This window comes from Fukomys damarensis, unplaced genomic scaffold (genome assembly GCF_012274545.1).
Source record: "Fukomys damarensis isolate Sample0158 unplaced genomic scaffold, DMR_v1.0_HiC HiC_scaffold_16, whole genome shotgun sequence".
Taxonomy (NCBI): Eukaryota; Metazoa; Chordata; class Mammalia; order Rodentia; family Bathyergidae; genus Fukomys; species Fukomys damarensis.
In genome coordinates, this window is record NW_022900928.1 from 16,248,915 (window position 1) to 16,271,647 (window position 22,733).

At 49.0% G+C, this 22,733-nt stretch overlaps 1 protein-coding gene across 12 annotated transcripts in view; it reads right to left on the reverse strand.

The window, feature by feature from the left end:
- Window positions 1-22,733, reverse strand: part of Arntl (aryl hydrocarbon receptor nuclear translocator like) — a 69,097-nt gene that overhangs the window by 27,151 nt on the left and 19,213 nt on the right. For 4 of the 12 annotated variants that reach the window (XM_010615237.2, XM_010615239.2, XM_010615236.2 and 1 more), the window contains exons 2-5: window positions 5,992-6,119; window positions 3,263-3,385; window positions 2,429-2,576; window positions 300-338 (exon numbers count right to left, since the gene is read on the reverse strand). In XM_010615237.2, the coding sequence (XP_010613539.1) occupies window positions 300-338; window positions 2,429-2,568 (179 nt within the window). In that variant the 5' untranslated portion in view covers window positions 2,569-2,576; window positions 3,263-3,385; window positions 5,992-6,119. Of the gene's footprint in view, window positions 1-299; window positions 339-1,685; window positions 1,775-2,428; window positions 2,577-3,262; window positions 3,386-5,991; window positions 6,120-13,301; window positions 13,324-22,733 lie in introns of those variants that run through there. The other 8 variants (XM_010615240.2, XM_033764131.1, XM_010615241.2 and 5 more) reach the window with 4 other exon arrangements.

The window sequence follows — 22,733 nt, forward strand, 5'->3', positions numbered from 1 at the left end:
AAAAAAAAAAAAAAAAAAAAGCAAAAGATAAAAATGCAATTCTCTGAAAACAAATGGCAAAATTACACATTTCTGTTTTCTTCCTGCCAGATCCCTGTCACCTCTTCACAGACACACAAGGTTGTTAGCCACATTGGGACTGGGGCAGAGGGAGAGAATTTGGAGCCCAAGGCTCGTGGCCTGCTTGCTCATCTCCGATGGAGACACTAGTGGAACATGCCCCAAGGGACAGAACATGTCATCGTGCAAAGAAAGCGGCTCTAAGGGTGCGGAAGTTCAAATGACTAGGGTCATGGTACCTTCCATGAGGGTCATCTTTGTCTGTGTCCATGCTTTCTCTGCAAAAACAAGAGAATGTGGCTGCATGTTAGTAAAGATGCACAGCACAGAGTGGCTTCTTGTCATAATACAGAAGGCTCGCATTTATCCAGAAACTCAGCAATTAGCTCAAGTAGCCATAGTGCAGAGTAATGATTTATTATAGTAATACAAAGGAAAACAAGCTGAATCTACTATAAAATGTGGACTGGCTCTCCACATTATCAAGCAAAAGCCATGTACAGTTTCAACAGAGTTTGTGTGTTCAACATATTTCCCACATTATTTGAAAACTGGGAATACTTAGCATTTATGGGAGCTCTTAGTTAAGCGGAGTGTCCAACTATACTAACACCGCATTTCCCAGTCATTCTGGATAAATGGAGCTTATTCCATATGCAAACCAGATCAAGCGTCAAAGATATGTGTGCACATCTATTGATATGGGGCGGGGGGATGACAGCAGCGACAGAGCAGAGCTCAGGCTGCATTTCAAAGGCACTGCTACCAAAAGTGCTGCTTCTCAACCAGGTGGACGCCCCTGGGCTTGAGGACCTGGGGTGGAGGGGAATGTGGGGCTGAGGGCTGCAGAGGGTGCTGGGGTCACAGCAGGGACCCACCTCCCTTTCACAGATCCCAGAAACCCAAGTTTCATGGCATCTTGTAGCTCAATGAAAAGCAGACAGCATGCCCCAAAGGAAGAAATTCCAGACTCTCCTGGGAGGGTCTGTTCATCCCTTTCTCAACCCACAGATTACTCAAGAGAGCAATGACTGCCACCTGGGTTTCGCTCCATTCTCTTCCTTCTCCTGTTAAAAAGGAGGGTGATGGCCCACACACTGTAACTGTCCTAAGAGTGCTGGATCACAGCAAGGCCATATTGTAGAACAGTGGTTCCCAGCTAGGTCCCTGTGTTCCCTCAGACTCCGTTTCTTCAGAAGAGCCCAGAGAAAATCACCCAGGCTGCAGGGAAAACACGCCCCGTAACCTCCCGTCTGGAATCCTGTCTGCTGGTGAGGCCAGGCTGGGCCTCACAGGTGAGAAGTTTGTGGCCTTAGCTCAGGAAAATGACAGCGGAAGGACTGTGGTCACTTCAGTGACCAGATCTCCATGAATTACAGCAGGTTGGCAAACTGGGGTCCACCAGGGAAACCTGAAGGGTGTGAGGTGGTGACGCGGTTGGAAACCGTAGGTCTAGGTGACAGAGTTTTAGAACACGCTGGTGGCTCTGTCGGCACTGCCCGAGACAGAGGGTTCCCGAGGAGCATCCTGGACTCTGCTGGGGAGTTAGCGCTAAGAACCCCCTCGGTCCTTACACCCTCTCCATCCCCTGTGCATGGCTCTCTCAGTGATCTGGGATAACTTACATATTAATCATAGCACCTCCTAGTGGGCATCTGACCTCCAGCCAGTGTGCTCCCCAAATTCGACCTGTGAACTTCAGCAGAAAGGACATCTGCTGTAGGGGGGTTACCTCCTTGGAGATTTTCCCTCATTAAACAACAGAAAGCCTCACAAATGGACACATGGGTATGATCCCACACAGATGCCTCGCAAAATGAAATGTGCCTTCAATTGTGCTAAGCTGCCTTCCTCCCTAGGCGCTGGACAGAGGCAGAGGGTGGGCAGTGAGTGGGGGAATTTACTTACTCAAAACAAAAGTCATCAGGGTTGTTTTTAAAAAGAAACAAAAAGACTATTTAACGTAACAGGTGCACACTAATTTAAATAATGTTTAAGGACAAAGTCACTATTCCTGTGCTCCTGCTGGTCCAGTCCACGCACAGGAAGTATGCCCCTGATCCTTGCGGTCTTGCCCAGAGAGGCCCCGCCAATGCTGAGGTCACATCTACAGACCCAGTCCTCCTGCTCACAGGAGTGGCGGGAAGAGGTAAAGGCAGATTGGCTTTAAGGCTTTAGATCGACATGGGGATTGGCGGGGACACAAAGGCCTGGAGGCTCCCTCCTTACTTGCAATCCAGGGGGAGATAAAACCCAAACCAACTGCACAGCATCGCACGCTAGACCGTTCCTTCCCATCCCCTCTTCCGGGAAAAGTGGTGGCCAGCCCTCGAGTTCCACACCCATCTGCGAGCCGCAAGGACCTTACTGGTAGTCAGTGGAGCTGCCCTTTCGCTTGCGATTGCAATCCACGCTGCCAGTGCCCAGAGAGCTGGAGAGCAGGTCGGTGGGGCCAGGGGACATGAAGTCACTGATTGTTGAGGAAATGTCCATTCTCTGGTCTGCCATTGGAAGCTCTGGAAAGGTGATGCGGACACATTTCACCGTGCTGGTCTGAGGTGAGTTTCCGACACTACCATCTCTTATCCCGCCAGCCGAGAAAAAGCACACGGCAGTGTGGAAAGATCATCCTGCTTATTTGTGGAGGATTTAGAGCTGATCTAGGTCCGCCTGCTCTTTTTTCTGGAGAAGACACAAAAGTCCAGAGAAGCCAAGCAGCTTCTCCTGTGTCTCAGGCTGGGCCTGGAAGATCGAATCCAGATTCCGAGCTGCAAGGAGGCAACCCGGTGTCCCCCAGGTTCTCTGACAACCCTAACTTTATCCCCTCCTAACCAACAGATATATGGTCAATGAAATAAACATGATCTGTTTTTTAATTAAAAAAATTATTTAAGACAGAGTCTCGCTCAGTTGCCCCAGCTGGCTTCAAACTTTCAATCCTCCTGCCTCAGCCTCCTGAGTAGCTGGAATTACAAGCGTGCACTTCGACTTACTGTGATCTTTGTACTTTGGTTATGACTTATAAAAATATTGTGGGAAAGCAGAAAATATAAGAAAGTGTAAGCTTCCCTCATCATCCTTTGGTACCTCCTTCCCCTTGCATAATGAAATGAAGACATTGTGAACAAACTGGCAAAACACTGAGAACTGATATTTTATGAGCGAAAGTAGGTTGGTCCAAAAAAAAAAGGTCGGTGAGTACCTTGCAAGGGGCGCCAACTCCAGGCGCAGTTGAAGAGGCCGTGCCCTGCGCAGTCAGGGCTCTGAGATCCAGGGGATATGACCAGAGCTGTCACTCCCTCCCTCTGGCCCTGAGCTTCCTCATCTGCAAAACAAGCGGGTGAGCATGAGGGAGTGCTGATGACACCTGCAGGTCACTGAGCCATCCCCTCCCTCCTGGATAGGTGTGGGCCAAGTTTCCCTTTGCACAAGCTGCTGCTGGAGTGGGATCTCCATGCGTGTATCTCCACTCCTTTGAGCTACTCACTCTTAGAATGAAGTTCAAAGAGTGAGACTGCTGGGCCCAAAGGGGACTCACTGTGTTCTGGAGCACCTTAAAGCCCTGTGCTCCTGCAAAGCTCTAACAATTTGCATCACCAAAGAGCTCTTGCCAATCTCAAAGCGGGTGAGGAGAACCTCAATGGCTGATGGTGCTTCTCTGACTCTAGGCCTTTCCCCTGTCCGCCCTTGTGTCTGTGCACTTCCTGTTTCTCTAGCAGCCCAGCTTCACACCACAGAGTACTGTAGGAAACCCTTCCCCTCCCTTGCCTTGATTCTCCCCCTCTGCCATCAAGGACATCATACTTTCTCCTCTGTCTCTACACTTTCAGCACAGCTGATAATTCTGCTTCTTCTTTTCTGCCCTGCTGCAGATGGAACCCAGGGACTCACCCTCACTGGGCAAGAGCTCCACCACTGGGCTACAGCCCTGGTCCCTATAACCCTGCTTCTTCATCTGAAGGGAAGTAGCCAGCAGTGACATCACCAGCCACTGCGAGGTGCCTTAGAGGCTCCCCCACCAACCCCAATTCCTGCCGTGTCCACTCTTTTCTCACCCACCCAAGGCCATCAGTCCAGAGGCCTCGCCAGGCTCCATCCACATTCCCCACAAGAATGGCTTGTTCCCACTCAAATAAAAACGTAAATTCTTTAACTCCCACTTTGGGAAAAATAAACATTCTTGAACACTATCTTTCTCTAGCTACTGTCCCATTTTCTACGTCCTGGTATTTTTTCTCTTATTTTTTCCTAGTGTTTTTCTCCTAAACTTCAGATCAGGTTTTGTCTCCATGATTACAATAAAACCCTGCCGGGCTCCTCCCCTTGCTAGATCCTCCCCTTCTTGAGCCACCAGCAGCATCCGGTGGACCCCAGGGCTCCCTGGTTGTCCTCCCTGGTTGCCGTCTCTGGCCTGGGAGGCCCCTCCCCGTCACAGTTCTCCGACCTCAGCGGTCAGTCTTGGCTCTCCTGAGCTCATTCCTCCTCTCCCTCGTCTCTACAGGAGTCCCATGGGTGTGCTGGGACCTCTCTCTGTCCGTACACACTGCCTAGGGCCTCTTCCTATGTTACCTGCAGTATGGAAAGGCCCCAGTTCGTATCTCCAGCCTGGATGTTCTCTCTCCAAACTCCAGATTTAGAAGACCAACCAACTCCTTCTCTTCTCCATTTGGATAAGCAACACAGACCTCTCGCTGAATCATTCATAAGCCAAACCCTGGTTCTCCTCAGGCCAAGCCTGTCAGTCACTCCTCCTAGGTCAGTTTGTGGTACTTTCTGGTCATCACACCCCAAGCCTAGAAGCCACCTGACGCCTTTCTTTCACAGCCGGGGTCCAGTGCACTGGCAAATCCAACTGTAACAATGTAACAACAGAACTCGGCCACTTCTTCCCTTTCCCTTCATACTTCTGCTCAACTCTTACTTGCTCAGGATGTTTCCTTGAGTAGCCACATAATATGAACCCTGCCACTCCTCCCTAATGAAGGCCCCTGTTCAATTTTTGTTTTTCTCAAAGCCCTCATCCAAATTTTACCTACAATGCCTGTCTTCTACAAGCACCACAAAAGCAGGGATTGTGTTTTGACTGTGTGCGCCCTTAATGCCTATGATGCTTCATAGCACACCACAAGGCAAAATTGAATCGCCCATTAAATGGACATATTAGGGACATTTTTTGTTCATCATAGATGTTGTAAATATGTTTCCTTTTTCCTTTTAACTTTGTTTATGCTATTTGCATGTAGTACTTAAGGCGACACGTTTTAAAAACCCCTTTCTCAGCCAAATACTAATATTCTCCTTTTTACTAATATTTTTATAATTTTATTTTTACTCATAACTTTAATCCCCCTGGAAATTATTATGGTACACAGCCTAAGACTAGGAATCTCTCATTTTCTTCCCTTGGGTACACTATCATCCCAACACCATTTATGAGACCACATATCCTGTTACCAATAACTTGAGATGCTACCTCTTATTCATTCATCATCTGTTTCTAGACTTTCTATTCCTCTGATCTAGTTCTTTCCATTCTGGTACCACACTGTTTTTTTATGTGTGGCTTCAGAATGCATTTGAATATTTAATAGAACAAATCTTTTTTCCTCCTATTAGTCTTCATTTTCAGCAACTTCCTGGCTATTCTCTCTGACTTATCCTTCAGGAAACATTTAATGATTAACGTAACATCACCGACCATGCCAGGTGGCTGCCATTTTACCATTCTTGCTAATACTCAGAGAAGCAGGGCCAGTGATTGGACAGAACCTACCCTCCAGGTCTGGTGACTTGTTGAGCCCTGGACCCCACAAGCCACATACTAGACCTGGGATGCCACTGGTGTCCTTCACCCCTATTTTTGAACAGTTAAACAAGTGCAAGCTATCAGTGATTATCAGCTACGAGGGGTGGGTGGGGTTTATTTATTACCTGAAGTTATGGTTCTTAGACCTCAGATGCAGCTTGGGAGGAGTAAGGGCTGCTGAGCCTGTTGGTCACCGCAAAGTGATTCTCATGTTTTGTAATTTCCTTTCAGGTACTCAACTTCTTCCAAAAACCTACGGTGGGGAACAAAAGAAAAGAAAATTCAGACAGATCACTCTGGACCAAATGAATGTGAAATTCTCTTATCCACTGAGGGAGGTAGAGAAGTCGGCTCATGACTCCTAATTTCGGGTACAACACTGGAGGGGCTCACAATCCTATCCATCGCCACATGCCAGCTGCAGGCATGAAGGAATCTTGGAGAGGTGAAAAAACTAGCCAGAGTCGCACAGCTGGAGAGTGGTGGGTGACCAGAAGTGACACTAAAGCTCTTACTCAGGTAGACGCAGTCACCTAACCCAAGGGAAAATGACAGAAGGCACTAACCCCAAATAAAATGCCAATGGAGCTGGCACCTATAACTGGGAACCAGCTAAGGCATTCAAAGAAAATGTGAGCCTCAAGTATAGTGAGTCCGGGCACACTCGAAGTAAAGAGAAATACATTTTGTAAAGGGGCTCATGTCAGTCAGTGGGGTGCCACTCTCCCCTCCCCTCCTGCCAGGACCAGGGCCTCCTTCCATACCAGAAAGAATTGATCTGGAAGGAAGAAAAGGGCCTCCCATGTTCCCCTAACTCATCCCTGCTCTGCCTGGGGAAAGCAAGATTTAGATTTTAGACAGGACTTTCATGACCTCCTCAGGTAAAACTTCTGGCGTTTCATCCCACCAGCAGTCTTTGGAGTATCTCCGTCTAGACCATTATTAGGTCTTCAAAGGGGTATCTAGGAATAGAATTGCTTTCATCCTCCCAATGTATTCCTCCTTGCAGTGTGCTGCAGAATCCATCGGTTTCACTCTGTGAAATCCAGTCGGGGTGTATGCAAACATCATGACCAAGAATCTGAATCTCAGCTGGTGAAGAAACGGCCAGTGGACACAAACTCTCTGGGCTTAATATCTGTAATTCCTTCTCAACCTGATCCTGACCAGTTCCCATGCTACCTGGCTTCCTCGGCCTCCCACACCTGGCATCCCACAGAGGCCTCAGATGAACGGGTCCTAGCCCTCCCCTCCTCCTGGGCCACCACCTCTCCGCTTCCAACCCCTCCCAGTGGGGTCAGAGACTGGACGCTTTGGTGGCCTCACTCATCCCCTCAGACCCTCCAGACAAAACGCCCAACTCCTCAGCAGGTGCCATCATGCCGTGTTCATTTCCCAGCACAACCCAAAGTCCCAGCCAGACTGAAGGACTGAGGTTCCCTGAGCCACTCTGAAACTGGTGACCCGCTTTCCTCTCCTTTCGCCTCCTGCAGAGGCCTCCTGAGATGAACCCTCCCTCCCTTGGCCTCCCTCACACTCCGGGCCTCCCAGACCCAAGTTGCCACCTCAACCAATGAATGTGCTCGCGACCCTCCTCCTTCCCACTTCCTGAAACTCACAGGAAGCTTTTACTAAGCTCCTAGTACCAAACTCCAGGTGCAACGTCTTACTTTGGTCAACTTCTCCAATACTCAAATCTAGAGACGTTATAATAATATTTACACAGATTTCGATACTATCTGTACAAAACAAAGCTCAGAAGGCCTTCTTCCTTGCTTGGACAAGGTTAGGGAGCTGAACTAGCTGTGACGCATGACACTGTTTTTTGGAAAGCTCTTTTCTTTCCACAAAGATTTTTTTTTTCAGTATTTATTGAGTTTATTGGTACTTTTTAGGTATACAGTACAGTTACATTCACATTGGGATCTTGCACCTTTACATGACAGGTCTTGGTTCTCATTGTTCACCATCCCTCTGTCTCCCCTTCACCCCCTCCACCCTCCCCTATTTATAAAGACTTTGTTTCCATTCAAGAAGGTATTCCTAAATGTAAGAATAAAATACTCCCCACCCCACCCCCAGCTCTTTCTGTGCTACTTCCAAAAAGCATTTGAGTCAAGGGAGGGCTCCAATAGGCCTGAGGTACCTTTTGGGGGAACTTCTGCTGGAAGGGTGTTTCAGGACCTGCCCTGGTAGAGCAGGCAAATAGCACACAGTGTGACAGTCTTGGGAGACCATGTGCTAAGACCCTCAAGCATGTGCAGGGCCACATATATGCCTGCTTTTGAGCTAAAGATTCCCAAACCGAAGGGCTTGCTGGATGCCAGAGAAAGGAGGGTACAAAGGGGCTTGTACATTGTGCCCAGAAGAATGCAGGGCACCTTCTACCCCTCCCCAGCCCCTGCTCCTCAGGACCCTACCAAAAGTAGCAGGAGGCTGCAGGAGAAGCCACAGGCCCAGATTGCTCCTCAGAGAATCAATACAGCCAGGAGGACAAGGTGAGGGGTCAGCCACTACCAGGCACCTCCAGGAAACATGGCTGCATTTCTGAACAGGGCAGTTGAGGCTGAACACCACCGCAGACGCCACACCCAAGGTCCTAATCCAGACCAGGCATCTCTTTTTCCTATTCCCTGCTCCATCAGTCCAGAAGGCTCTAAGAAGCCAAGGGGAGTCAGACAGATTGTCTTCAAGGCCAAACAATTAGCTGCCCCTCGGGGTGGAAGGGAAGGTTCTACACAGCACCCTGGTATCAGTCCTGTCCATGGGACCTGCCCTGACCAATGTGGGCATAAGTGACTGCTACAACTTTCACACAGAGCCTGTGACAGCATCCCCTTGGCTGTGAGTGGAATGGCATCGTTATCACAGGAGTGGGTTGGTTATCTTGAGAACGGGCTCATTTTAAACATGAGCTCAGCCCTCTCACCCTCTCCTACCCTTCTGCCTCTGCCATGGGACAACATGGCACCTGGGCCCTCACCAAATGCCAACACACTGATCTTGAACTTCCCAAATGTCTATAGCAAGAAATGAATTTCTTTTCCCTATAAATTGTCCAGTTTGTGGCATTCTGTCACAGCAGTGCAAATGGACCAATACTGACCAACTGGCCCATTTGTGTCAGACCTTCCCAGGAAGCCTCTTAATCCCAGAAAAGCTGTGAAAGTGGTCTCCAGGTTAGCCCTGCTGTGTGACCTACTGGGAGGAAGCTGGGAATAAGGACCGACCCTGATCTAGAGGAGGGAAGGAACCATGCCTTTCAACTGGACGAGCTTAATCTTCACCACCTGTCTGGTCACAGTGGCCATTACCCCGACTCTCCAGGTAAGGTGCAAGGATTGAGGAGGCCTGAGGAGGCCAACTTGCCTTGCTTAAAATGGCGCAGCAGCAAGTGGGGCTGAGACGCAGGTGTGTCTGGTCTCACTGCTGACCCTTCTAACCACCATACTACTGCCAACCCTGCCTCCAAAAACCACCTCCAAAGTCAAATACAACAACACAAATAGAACAATAAACCAAAACAAGCATTCCTGGGGAAGAAATGGGTGAAGTTATAAGAAATCTCAGTTCAGGAAAGCTGGAGGAATGGAGCAAACACGTTCTCTCTGAACTTGCTGGCAGGCAAGGCAAAAAGGGAAATACTCAGCCATCACTGTGCAAGCCCAGGAATTAGATCCGTTAGTTCATCAGGACAGACCTGAGCAAGGAGGGGGTCCTGTCAAGAGGCTCTCTCCAGGAGACCTGAAAAATTCTGTGCGACTCCCCTCTTTGCCTTGATGGAGTTCTGCTAAGACACTGTGTAAAGCCTCCAGAGGTCTCTGGAGTAGCAGCTTTCTAACATGGAACACTGAGGAAAACAGGGCTAACAGTGAGTGAACAGCCCCGGCCTCATACCTGTATGGTTACGGATCTAGTTCCCCACAAAACCCCAAATGCCCCAGCAGGGGCCCCTGTGTCACCATCTCTGCATGCTACCCAACTACAAGGTGCCAGCCTGGGCACAGCACGTCCTCAGGAAGTCCTGCTTCTCTTCCTTCGACCAGAGGGCCACAGCACAGGGCCATGCTTGCTGAGACTGGACACTGAGTAGTTCCTATCTGTTCAGATGATGGTGGCCTTCAAGCAGAGGCAGCAGGTTACTGGCCCTGTTCCCTCCCTACAAGCCCCCAGCCATCCATGCTTACTCTGACAGCCTGAGGCGAGTTTTGCGGAACCTGAGGGTCGTCCATGGATTTCTATCAGGGTCATTCAACAAGCTTTTCTGTAGCCCCTAGCACAGCCTGGGTGATGGAGACACAGGGAGAAGTCCCCAGTCCTTACGCTTCAGGTGCCTTCACTGTAGTTTGGGGAGATGAGTGGTTAAATAAATACATGACAGCTTGGCCAATGCAATAGGCAGGGCCAGGCTTGTGACTGCGAGCCCTACACTGCCCAGCTCCTGTGGCTTCCTGAATGGCGGAGATCTGTAGAGCCATTAGCACAACTTTCCAGCAGGTGGCAGCCAAGTGCCTTGCTTGTTTTCCCAGTTGTGGGGCATGTACAAGATACAGGAGCCGTGTATCATTATTATCACAGTTGTTAGTGTCTTTCTACATATTTTGCTATGAAATTGTTTTTTTATAAAATAAAAGATACAGGAGCAGAACTGGAGGAAAAAATAATTAGCTTACTGGCTCATGTGTGTGTGCGCGCGTGTGCTTGTGTGCATGTGTGTCTACGTGCGTGTGCAGGAATGGGTAGTGGGAGTCGAAGAGGCCAGGAAGAAGGCGGCCTGGAGTTAGTGCTGCAAGTGTTTGCTGGCGGGCTGGATGGTAGAATGTGCGGGGAGCAGAGGAGGGCGTCTCTGCAGTGGAATTCCAGCCTGGAGAGCCAGCCGGGCGGAGCTGGGGAGCAGCTCCATCTGCGGCACTTGTACGCTCTCCACTCTCTTGTACTCCACATGCTTAAACGTTCTGAGAGCTCGCACTGGGAGCTGTGGGCTGGACGGACATCTGAGACCTCCCAAGGGGCGGGGACTGTGAATCTGGGGCAGTGTGTGAGCCAGAACAAGGCCAGGCTTCGAGGAGAAGCACTCCAGGGCAGTGCAGGGAGGAGAGCCCACAGAATTCCCCTCGATCTGCAACAGCCCTAGGGTTGACAGAAGGGTGCACAGATCTAATGAAAAGTCACCAAATGGGCTAGCAGGAGTTCCCCATGGGCGTGCCAAGAAAGGTCCTTTCGTGATAAATAGGATGTCTTTCCAAGGCCACTGAGAGTGAGCCTTTTAGAGCTTTCAATGATGCCAACAGCCTGCTGGTTAACCACCACTGCTACGCTCTGCCACGCTTCTCACTGAGGGGCAGGCGGAGAGAAGAAGCTACAGCGCTGCAGGCCTGCTGGGAGGACTCTCAGGCCTGGAGGTGGATGTCCAGATCATGGGGGACAGGGGTGGGGTGTGGCCCAGGTGGGCAGCGCACGAGATCGGTCCTGATGGAAGCCACTGGGTGGAAAGCAGTTCAGGGAGACAGCTTTTCACAGGTGTGATGGGAAGGACTGCAGAGTGACTTGGTGTCTCAGGACACCTAATTCCCCTTTGAATGTTCACAAATCATCTAAAAACAGAACTGATGCTGTTCAGTGCTTTCATCTTCTACGCCCATTTTAAAATAGTACTTAAAAGCATGCTCTCTGAGGAGAGATGATGGTCAGGTTCCGAACCCTGCACCATCAGGCACTAGAGTCTTAGGTCCAGCACAGCAGCACTTTGTCACTGGGCATACGTCTCGCCTGGGCGTGTCACGGTCTCCTGACCCTGACAACTGGGATGATCACATTGCCTGCCTTAGAGCGGCAGTGGAGATTAAAAAAGATACACAAAGTACTTGAAATCGTGCCTGGCACCTAATGGGCCCTCTGTAAGTGTTAACTACTATTGCTTTTCTCAAAAACCATCACAACAGGCTCAGGTGATGGTGCATGGCCTCTCTCCATTTCACAGGTGACAAAACTATGCTGAGAGGGCGAGTAACTCGAGCAAGGCCCATGATTCTAACTTTTTTTTTTTTTTTTTTAACTCAGGGGTTCTGGTACCTGCCTTGCAAGGGCAAGGACCTGAGTTCGATCCCCGGGACCAAAAAAAAAAAAAAGGCCCATGATTCTTACTTTTTTTTTTTTTTGGTCCCGGGGATCGAACTCAGGTCCTTGCCCTTGCAAGGCAGGTACCAGAACCCCTGAGTTAAAGAAAAAAAAAAAGTTAGAATCATGGGCCTTTTTTTGTTTTTTTGGTACCGGGGATCGAACTCAGGTCCTTGCCCTTGCAAGGCAGGTACCAGAACCCCTGAGTTAAAAAAAAAAAAAAAGGCCCATGATTCTACAGGAAGGTGAGTTAACCCAGGTCACTCCTACCTGACATCTGGAGTGGCCTCCATGCAAAATAAGAAACAGACACATTCCAGAATACGCAGGGATTTAAAAAGTCTTCAAACCAGCATCCCTAAAGGTCGATTAACATTAATTCCATAAAAACTGAATGATGCCGTGCGGGGGGAAGGGCGGGGGCCATGTCAGTATGGGGGTTCTGGGTTAAACAGAGAGGTTTCTCTTCTTCAAGGCTTCACGGACCTTCCCAGAGGCTCCCGTAACATCTGACACCTTGGGACAGTGGAGTCTTTAATTCATCGAGTGTATGCATCCACACACCATTCTTTAATTTCTAATATGTAAAGGGCAAGAGTTGGATGGAGCACACTAGGGGGAGTTCTGCTCCGCAAAACCATTCAGGACCAAAGGTCCCCTGCCCTGGGACTCTAGTGATTTCTTTGCCAGGAGCTGTTATGTAGCAGCCTCTTGGCTCCTCTGAAGCAGCCCTCACCCCGTGGCTCCTGCCCCATCTTTCCCATGAGGGTCAGACTCTGGACAGTGCTTGTTCTCTGGACTACCGCTGCCCTCTAACTCCTCACATCCTGTGTGTGACCTGAGCCCACTTCCTTCTGCCTGGACCCTGGAGGACAGCAGAGGGATCTGAAGCTACACAGAGCTCCCGGGTCTGCCTCTCCTTGCACAGGGCTCAGGCCTTGTCCTCTCCTACACCCCAGTGCCCAGCCCACAGACTGGCACCAGGCACCCGCATCTGAAGTCTGGGGGTCTATACCTGCCACATTCCTCTGCCTCACCCACTGAGCTCTGGAAAGCTGTCCCATCTGGGCACAGCTCTCTTCCTGCCCCTCACGGTCACCACACCCCTGCATTCAGAGACCACGGGGACAATCCTGGATGATACCCTGAAGGACCCACGAGTCATGCTCAAGGGCCGGAGAACTAAAGACACATCCACCTAGCCCCTTAACTTCACCGTTTTGTGTTTCTTTGTTGTTGTTTTTTAAAGCAACAGAGCAAGAGAAGAGATCCTGGACCTAAAGACTACAGGAAAAGCACTCTTCACTAAAAAACTTACTGCCTGAAGTTGAAGAGAATTCTGGAAAACATCTGCATCTTGTTCTAAAGAAAACAAAAGAATGCACTGCTGTTATTTGGTGGCAATGGGAAAGGCTGGTGTGAGGGACAGCAGGTTAGGTTGGGGACTCCTGGCAGATGGGCTGACAGAAAGGGGGTGCTAGACCCCAGGAAGAGCTGGGCTTAGAGGAGAAAAGCTACACTCCTTCTCTGAGGATATGGGGGCAGGGGGAGGGAGAATACTCAGCAGCAGTCAAAAGGGTTACTGAGGAACCCTGTCTGTGTGGCCTTCATCTTTTCACCACAGTGAATAGTAAGACTGGCCTCAAAAGTGCGGTGGCCCTGAGGACAGGCCCAGAAGGTGAGCCTGGGGTGGGGTGGGGGCCGCAGAGGACAGAGCATCCTGGCCAGCCACAGCTGAGGATCCAGGGCTGGCCACTCAGGTCTGTGGCCTTCCCCACGCCTGAGCAAGGGCCCTCCATACCAGGATCTCAACCAGTGGTGGGGTGAACAAAAGGCAGTCTGAGGGGGTGCTGGATGAGGCTGTCGGCAGGACAGAGCCTCCTGGTCAAGTCTTAGGGGTACCACCTAATAGCTGTGCATCCCGGACAAGTCAGGTGATCTGTAGGAGCCCCATCTCATCTCCTCCTCTGTAGCAAGGGGAGGACTCCCCTTCCCTGGGTTGTTGGGAAGACAGAATAAGCTCAATGTGAGAAGAGTACTTAGCATAGTTAGTCACCCACAGTCCCAGAAATGCACAATGGGTTTCACCTGGGTCTAGGGAAAAAGTATGAAGGAAGGCTTGGGAAAACTGGTGAAAGAACCTGGATTTAAAACCTCAGGGAGGAAGAAGCTCACAGATGGTGAGAAGGGGTAGGCAGAGGCACCACGAGGAGCTCAAAGTTGGGGAGATCCAAGACAGTGACCTCTGGGAGCCAGGAAGGAGGGGATGGGGAGTGCAGACGCTGGGGAGAGGAGCCTGGAATGGGGCCGGAAGACATCTGAGGCCAGCGTGTGGCAGCAGGGAGCACTAAAGGCTCTGAAGACTGAAAGGTCAGTGGACTTCTGAGACTGACCCCTTGGTTTTACTAAAGCACACACAGCCATGGAGCGGGGAGAGCCGAGGAGGAGGGGAGAGAGGGAGGGAAGGAAATGAGGGAGAGGGAGAGAAAAAGAGGGAGGGGAGGGGGAGAGGGGGTTCTGTCCTCCAGAAAGCTCGGGCTGCGACAGTGAGGAAGTTAAGTCCCTGGGTGATGATGAATAACAGAGTTCTGGGGTGCTTAAGGAGATGAGCAAAGGACAATGACCTCCCCCATCAGGGACAACACCCACAGGAGCAGAAGGCCAATCCAGGGGCAATCGCTACTGGGGTAGGAGTGGGGGCTGCTTCGCCAGTGGAGTGGAGGGGACTGGGGGCTCTGGTGACACCACCACACAGGGCTCAGGGGCACCTCCTGTCCCACTAGCACAGGTTTCAGCTGCCAGCGCCCCAGGCTTGAGGCATCCACCAACACACGGCTCGGAGCACCCCGGAGTGCCAGGTAATGTCTGTAGCGCAAGAAATGGTAATGTGAGGAAATTTCCACCACAAACCACATGCGGTGGCCCAATTTCAATTCGGGACAATGTTGTAATAATGAAGACGCTGTTAGTGTGCTGGCCCACGATCACTCATTAATCCCTCCACAAATATTTGCTGAGGGCATCCAAGTGCCAGGCACTGTTCTCCTCAGCAGTGCTGGGGACGGGGCGGGCAGACAAAAACCCTTGTCCTCATTTGGTCCGCAGGGGGAATGAGTTAAGTAGATTCTGCTGGATGCTGGCTGAGGCGGGAGGAGCGTGGGGCGGAAGCGGCCAGGAAGGCCCTGGGGAGGCCACAGGCCAAGTGGGGACCTGCTGAGTACCAGACAGCAGAGGGTGAGAGGAGACAGCCAGAGGAGAGGGAGCATCTGGCAGACCTTTGACTCTGCAGGAGGAGAGAGTCCCACAAAGGTTTTAAGGGTGGCTGCTGTCTTGTGTCCTGGGCCTGGGAGAGACAGCTTGGCTCAGCTCCCAACAGTGGGAGCAGAGGGGCAAGAATAGGCCAAATCCTGGTGGAGAGAGCAAGCAGTAGATTTCCTGACTGTCTAGACATGGGGGTGACAAGGAGTCTGGCGAATCCACAAGGCCCCAGCCAAGGGGACCCCTGGGGTGAAAATCCATCCAACACTCCACCTGCCAGGCTCACGTCCCTCTGACAGCTGGCCGAAGAGCTGCCTTTGTATCCTCCACCATCCAAGCAAGAATGCTGAGTTACTTCTCCAATGGCCCACTGTTGGGCGGAGGTATGACACAGACGACAACGCCTGCCTGCCTGCCTCCCTGCCCTCCTGCAACAGCGACCACCTCCCATTCACTGAGCAGCAGGCAGGTGCCTAAGACGGTGCTACTCCTCATTATGTCCTTAAGTGGCCTTGTGGGAAAGACACTCATCAACCTCATATCACCAAGTTGGAGAAGCGAAGCAACTTGTCCAAGATCACACAGTTGGAAAGGGGCAGAAAGAGGACTGGAGTCCAGATACGCCCGACTCCAGAGCCAGGACTCTGCACATGCCTTGTTGCTTCAGTGACTCAGCAAATAAAAGCAAAAGCTTGGGCCCAAGTGGGAGAAAGAGGGGCAGGGCAGGCTCACACCCATCGCTCCTGCCCACTGTGCCAGGCTGCCAAGACCAGTAATAGGCACGCAAACTAGGCAGAACCTTGGGGGAGGCAGATATATCTGAGGGCTTGGCTAAAGGTTAACCGGACGCTGCTTTCTATGTGAACTCTGAAGGCCAGATTCTCTTCGCAAGCTGTCCTCTTTCCTGCCCTGGCAAGTGGGGTATGAGCTTGTGGAGCGTCAGGGCCTTCCCTCACCCCAGATCTGAGCTGACCATCCAGGGTCTCCTGACCCTAGGAACAGCCCTGCAAATTCCTCTTGACTAAATCAGAATCAGCTCTTCCTCTTTCACTTGTCTCCTTCCTGTATGAAAAATTTAAAAAGAAAAACAAAACCTTCAGTGATTTCAGTTTCATTTCTCTGAGCCTTAGTTACCGTAGGTGAATGTGGAGTCCAAGGATATAAACAAGCCTGACTCGTACACTCCAGAAACATTCTATGAGAAAATGCTTAATGTCAGATGGCAACATAACAACCTACAAAGAAGCCACACTCCAGACCTTTATTCTGTGCTGATCAGGGATGTTTTGCTGAGGTCTCAAAGAGCTGATTCTGAGAGAAGGCAGGTAACTGTCCAGGTCTCACAGACTCCAAGGCTCTGACACAGGATGGAAACAAACCCACACAAAATCTTCTCTGCAAGCAATAAAAGGCAAATTCCTCAGTGGAAAAACAAGCAGAGAAAACAGAAAACCACAAACAAGTGAAACACAGAGACCAATAAATACATGAAAACTCCTGGAACTCACAGTGATCAAAATATAATAAATAAGGAGATGCTGCTTCCACTGCTTAGATTAGCCAAGATTACTCTTTAAAGATAAAATCAGCATTAGTGAAGATGCAGTCAATGGGCAAGTCAGTCTTCTGTGAACCAGAATATAAATGGCACACACTTTTTAAGAAAACTGGTAATAACTATCAGAAGCTTTAAAAATGTTTATCCTTTTGAAAAAAAAAATGAGAAAATGAAAAAATGGAAATAAAATATTTGTAAATAGGGAAGGGAGGAGGGGGTGAAGGGAAGGCAGGGGCATGGGGAAAAAATGAGAACTAAGACCTGTCATGTAAAGGTACAAGATCCCCATGATGAATGTAACTGTACTATGTACCTAAAATGTACCAATAAACTCAATGAGAAAAAAAAATGTTTATCCCTTTGACAAAGTAATTTCATGTGTAATTAGCATAAATATTATGGCTAAGGATATTAAGTGTTATGCAAAGTTCATTTAATAGATACATATCTATGTATGGATATAAGTATATTAACATTTACAGTAATTTTCTTACAGCATTATAATAAGAGTTAAAAAAAAACATCTAAATAGTCCAAAAGAGAGGACTGGTATATTTAAGATGAAATACAACTATTTAAATTACACTTTAAAGTATATAATAACATGGGAAATGTTTCTGCAAAAATATAGGTGAAAAGAGACACATTTAACTATATATGCAGTCTTCCTGACCTCTTCACTAATCTATAGAAAACAGATGAGAGGACATTCACAAGAATATTAAAACTGCTTCTCCAACTGGTGAGACAGGCCAGTTTATTTTATTGTAATGCCTCGATCTTCCATGTTTTTCTAAATTGAACATGAATTATTTGTATAATAAAAACTTAACAACAACACAACAAAAGGACTGGATGAAAATAAGCCAAAATTTTAACAGTAGTTTTCACTCAGGTTAAGATGATGAATACTGATTTTTATTTTTGGGCTTTCCATCCATTTCAAACTTTCTTTGAGAGTATGTAGCACTTGTGAACTAAGCAGGACCACAAACCTTATCATTAAGTACTGAAATTTATTGTAATCATATCGACATCATATAAAAGACAACTAGTTTTAAGATACAAACAATGAAGCACAGGGAAATCTTCAGGCACCGGTTATACCAGTCTACAACTTCATGAAATATTCAATAAAGGAAGTGTTCAGGGGCTCCAGACTTACTGACAGCGCATATATTAGTACCAAAGCCCCACTTAACAACTGGCACCGAGAGCCCTGTGTCTGTCCACGTGTGCTGGTCTTCAGTTCTGTACAAGGCTTCACCCCTAGGGGACGGTATTCGCAGGGAGCCCCCTGGCAACAGGTGCTCTTATGGAGATGCTCCTGGGTGCCAGACCCCTGGGGTCCTCCTGTGGAGCCCCTGCGCCTCACAAACAGGCGAAGGCCCAGCAGGGAGCCTACAGGAGCCTGGCAGCACCCCCAACTTTGACCTTAGAGTCAGTGCCAGAGGTACCCCCACCAGGGCCCATTTCTTCCCTGTGTCTGGGCCCCGCGCACACTTCTCAGGGTGTATATAATCACGCATAGGTGGGAGGGTAGACAGACAGAGATGGCGATGATGCAAAAATACAAGGGTGAAACAGATTCCGACTTTAGTTAGGGTCACACGTTTTCAAAGGCCAGGGGAACATTCAAAACACCCTCTTTCTCTAACAACAGATATAATTAAAACTCTGATTTCTACATATCCTCATGTTAAAAGCTTTTCCTAAGAGAAATGAAACCATTTCTTGTTTATTTCAAGTCTGACCTCTGGTCTCTCCAGCCAATGTGCAAACTAACACATATGCACATACGCTCACTCGCTTTCTCCCACCTTCAAAGGTAAAAGACAAATATTTTCAACGTGCTTTTCACTCTCTTGAAATGAAATTTGTCAATACTATCACCCGCCAACACCTAACACTACAAAAACAATCAGTATAATGTTCCAACAGGAACACAAAAAAATGAAGGTGATTAAAATAAGACAATATGTAAATCAATACGTAAATGCTGAGGCACAGCTCTACCAGAAGACATAGTGAATGGTATCACAAGATGCTGTAACTTTTCAAAATAAACAGTTCTCATATACTTTGTAGTTGCATTCCTGGAAATTCAGTATAGAGTAAAAATATGCACATATTATTTACATGCGAAAGGAAGTCAGATTTTAGGCTGAGATAGTTATACGGAGTTTTGCCTACATGAATGTCCACTGAATGTGAGGCAGCTGTGTAGATGAACAATCCTTTGCTCCCCAACCACTGTGTCTACCAGCACCCTTCCCTTTTCCTAGTAAAAGACCGGTCGGGTCACTGAGATGGCCAAATCACCCTCACATTTCCAATATGTCCTACAGGGGGCGCTAAGTACTCACTCAGAACCAAGTAACACAATTCACCCTCTAGCATAACCGAAAAGAGGCAGAAATTAGGGTATTTACTCAAATCCATTTAGAAAATCAATGGCAAGCAGGGCTACAAAAGGAGAAGGAATCGTGGAGGAAGAAGGAAATTATGATGCTAATATTTACATTTATCACTCAGACACTGTGCCAGGTGCTTTTTGTTATGCCCACGCAGGGCTTCATCTAATCCTATCAACCTCCCTGGGTAGTGCTCATATCGCCCCCATCTTTTCAGTAAATACACAACACTTCAGGAGGCTGTCTCCAGTCAGGGTCTCACTTTCACTCATGACACGGGCAGGTTTTATCCAGTGCTTTTTCTATGGCTTCAAGCTGTGCACTGTCAAAGTCTCCGGGCACACACTGGGGACCAGATCCTTCCCTTTGCTGCTTAGGTCTCTGGGATGCATGCTGTCTGAAAAGCACTTCACAAAAAGACAGATGGTTCAGTCCCAGCTGCAGGGCGTTCTGGCCCAGGCGTTAGTGCACACAGGAAGTAGACGCCACCCCGATGCAGCCGTAGGTCATCTTTCTCCCACTCATGGGGTCCTGGCGTGAGCCACCAGGAGCCATTCTAGGGGACTAAGCATTTGGCACCTGCACCTCTGGCTTTAGAGAGTAGGTGGTCAGTATTTCGTTCTACCTGGGCACAGCCAGGAACATTATGAGACTGAATACCACATTCACTAGGTCTGAAGAGGCAATCTGGGCCTGCAATTCTTAGGCCCCTCTCTCCCTCTCTTTGCAGCCCCTATAGTCATGATGAGGCACTTTAAACAGGAAGTCTATTGTGACAGACATCATGTTCTGGATAATAAAATATTAATAGCTCATATTTGTCACCTTGATCTAATCCACTACTTCAGGAGCCCTTTGGGGCCCGGCAGAGAAAGCACGAACCCATGTGCTGGTGACACAAGTGCAGAGGCCTCCGCCCTTCAGTCCATTTTGTCAAACAGACTCTGTAGAGGCTTCGTGGAAGATGGTTCAACTCAGGCTGATGTCAAGCGGTAATTTGCAAAATAAGTCATAGTAGGGCCGGCGCAAGCCTGGTGCACCCTGGGCTTATTTTTAGCACCATGAGGAAAAGGTTGCGAGATATTTGAGCACCAAGAGTTAAAGAGTACAGGCTCTAGACAACAAGCTCTGACTTCTCATTCTTTCCTTCATCTCCTCACTGGTGAAATGAGGATCACAACTGTACCACCTCCTATCGGGGGCAGGGGTGGGGAGTTACGAGCAGCAAATAAGACAAAGGACATTACAACGATGCCCGGCATACGGCAAGCCCTCATTAATGAATGTCCCCAGTTATTAGTATTCTACAGATTACCGTGTCACAGACACAGGGTTGGAAGCACTGGGGAACACAGCCCTGTGGAGGGAAATAAAGGAGAAAGAAGGTTCATGAGTCCAGGAGCACTATTTTTAGACTTCTGAGGTGGAATCTTGCCATGCCTAAAGACCTTTGCTCTGGGTGGCCACAAAGGGCAAAACTAGGTCAATGAGGAAACCCTGGCAACAGGTAGATTTGATGTCACAGTAAGGAAGGGTTTTCTAAGAGCCAGAGGTGTCCGATGGGCAGAAGGGGTAGGAGGCCTGGAGCACAGATCCCAAGTGGGCTTTCAGGGATCACACAGATAACCCTTCCTGCCCCAGAGACTGGCCAGAGGTGACCTTGATGCCCCTTCCCAGGGACCATTCTCACTTGGATAATGAGCCAAAAAGTGCTGATAGCTGGGTGTGACTGCTCAGCCAGTAAGAAGGCTGGACTTCCCGTCTGACAGCATACACAGCCTTCAGAACTTTCACTTACTGCTCTCAGAACCCCATGGTGTTGTTGGTGTTGGTGGTGGTGGTGGTGGTGGCAGTACTGGTGGTGGCAGTGACCACTAATGGCTATGAAACCGAAAGCATTTTTTTCCCCTCAATACCAGGGACTTAATTCAGGACCTTAATAAGACAAAGTGTAAAACGTTGGAGAATTTAAAGACAGTATCAATCACTAATATCATTCTTATCTGGAGGCATTCCAGTGATCAAAGTCAGCTGACTCCATGGGCTGTGTCTGGAACAGGAAGTACCCCAAACTCCTCTCTGGTGAAGGATTCAGGAGTCATTACAGTCTTCTACCCTGAACCACAGGCACAACTCCCTGGCCTGATCATGCAAACTCAAGTTATCCAGGCCAACCCGCATACAAGGAACAATTCTGGGCCACAGATAAGAGGCCTGGAGTAAGAAAAAGAAAAAGGAAAATCTGCTCCCTAAAAATCGGTTCAGAGGCAGGGAACCCAGGAGGCATTTTTCATCACGAAAATACTGCTTCCTTTATAAAACACAAAAACTGAAAGTAAGGTTTAAAATTAGAAACTATTTTGCCAACAAAAAACATTTGTATTGAAACTATAATAGATTCAAGAAAAAAATATAAAATTCCCAAACAACAGCCCATCGGCTATGTCCCAAGTACTTCCTGGCTTCTTGTCACTGCTAATTTCAATAATCTCAGCTCTGAGAACTCGAGAGTGGCATTGGGTATCGAAAGACTGAGAAGAAAACGTGTGGAGATGACCTGGGGGCTATTTTGTGTACTTGTTTACTTGTTTGCCATCGGGCAGTGCCCTGCACCATGCTTGAGAACCACTGGCCAGGCTGGCGAGGCTCTTACTGAGCAGGAAGAGGGATCGCCTCTTCTCAGTGAGCACAGACTCAATATTCCACAGGCTCCAGCTTTGGATCCAGGCCGCTAGATCGGCCCACAGCCCGAATTCCTCCGTCCCCAGCTCCCCGCCCCTCTGCAGTGGCAGATCATGGCCCAGCATGCACTGCCCTTCACTCTCTCTCTGGCTGGCTGTCTGAAGCCAAATCCCACTGTTTCTTCCTTCCCTGTAAATCGCTCCTCTCCCACTTGTTCCTCTCCCCACTGACTGCTACAGCCTTAATTTAGGCCCACACCACCCCGCTCCCAGCCCACTCACATCCTCTATAACCACTGGCCTCCAGTATTGCCGAGAGGTGACTTTGCAGCCTATCCTCCCTCCGAAAGGTTTCCTGCAGTCCCTCCGCCTCTCCCAACCTCAGAAAAACAGCGCATACCCAGAGCCACCCTGGCCCAGGGCACTGTGCCCCCCACAGAGCACAAGGCAAAAAAAGGGACACAGTTCTCCCTTCACATGCCAGCTCCAGTTCATTGATATTGGATGCTAAGGTCAGAGAAGAGGCCACCAGGACCAGTTATTCTTCTGCCTGGGCACGAAGGATTAGACAGGCAGCCCACCTGCCCCCCACAGGCCGCCCCAGGAAAGGGTGGGGCATTCTGTAGGGCTCAGTGCTGCCTCAATGGCCCACTCCTAGGGCACCTCTCAGACTGCAATATCCATCTCTTCTGCCACCTACCACTTACCGCACCATACGTTCCCGGCTCCCTTCACTCCACAAATGTGCCCCACCTCTTTTTATTAGAAAACTTTATAGCATCTATAAAGCTTCTCCCAAGTGAGTCAGACAGCAACCGAGTTAACCTTTGTTTTGGTAC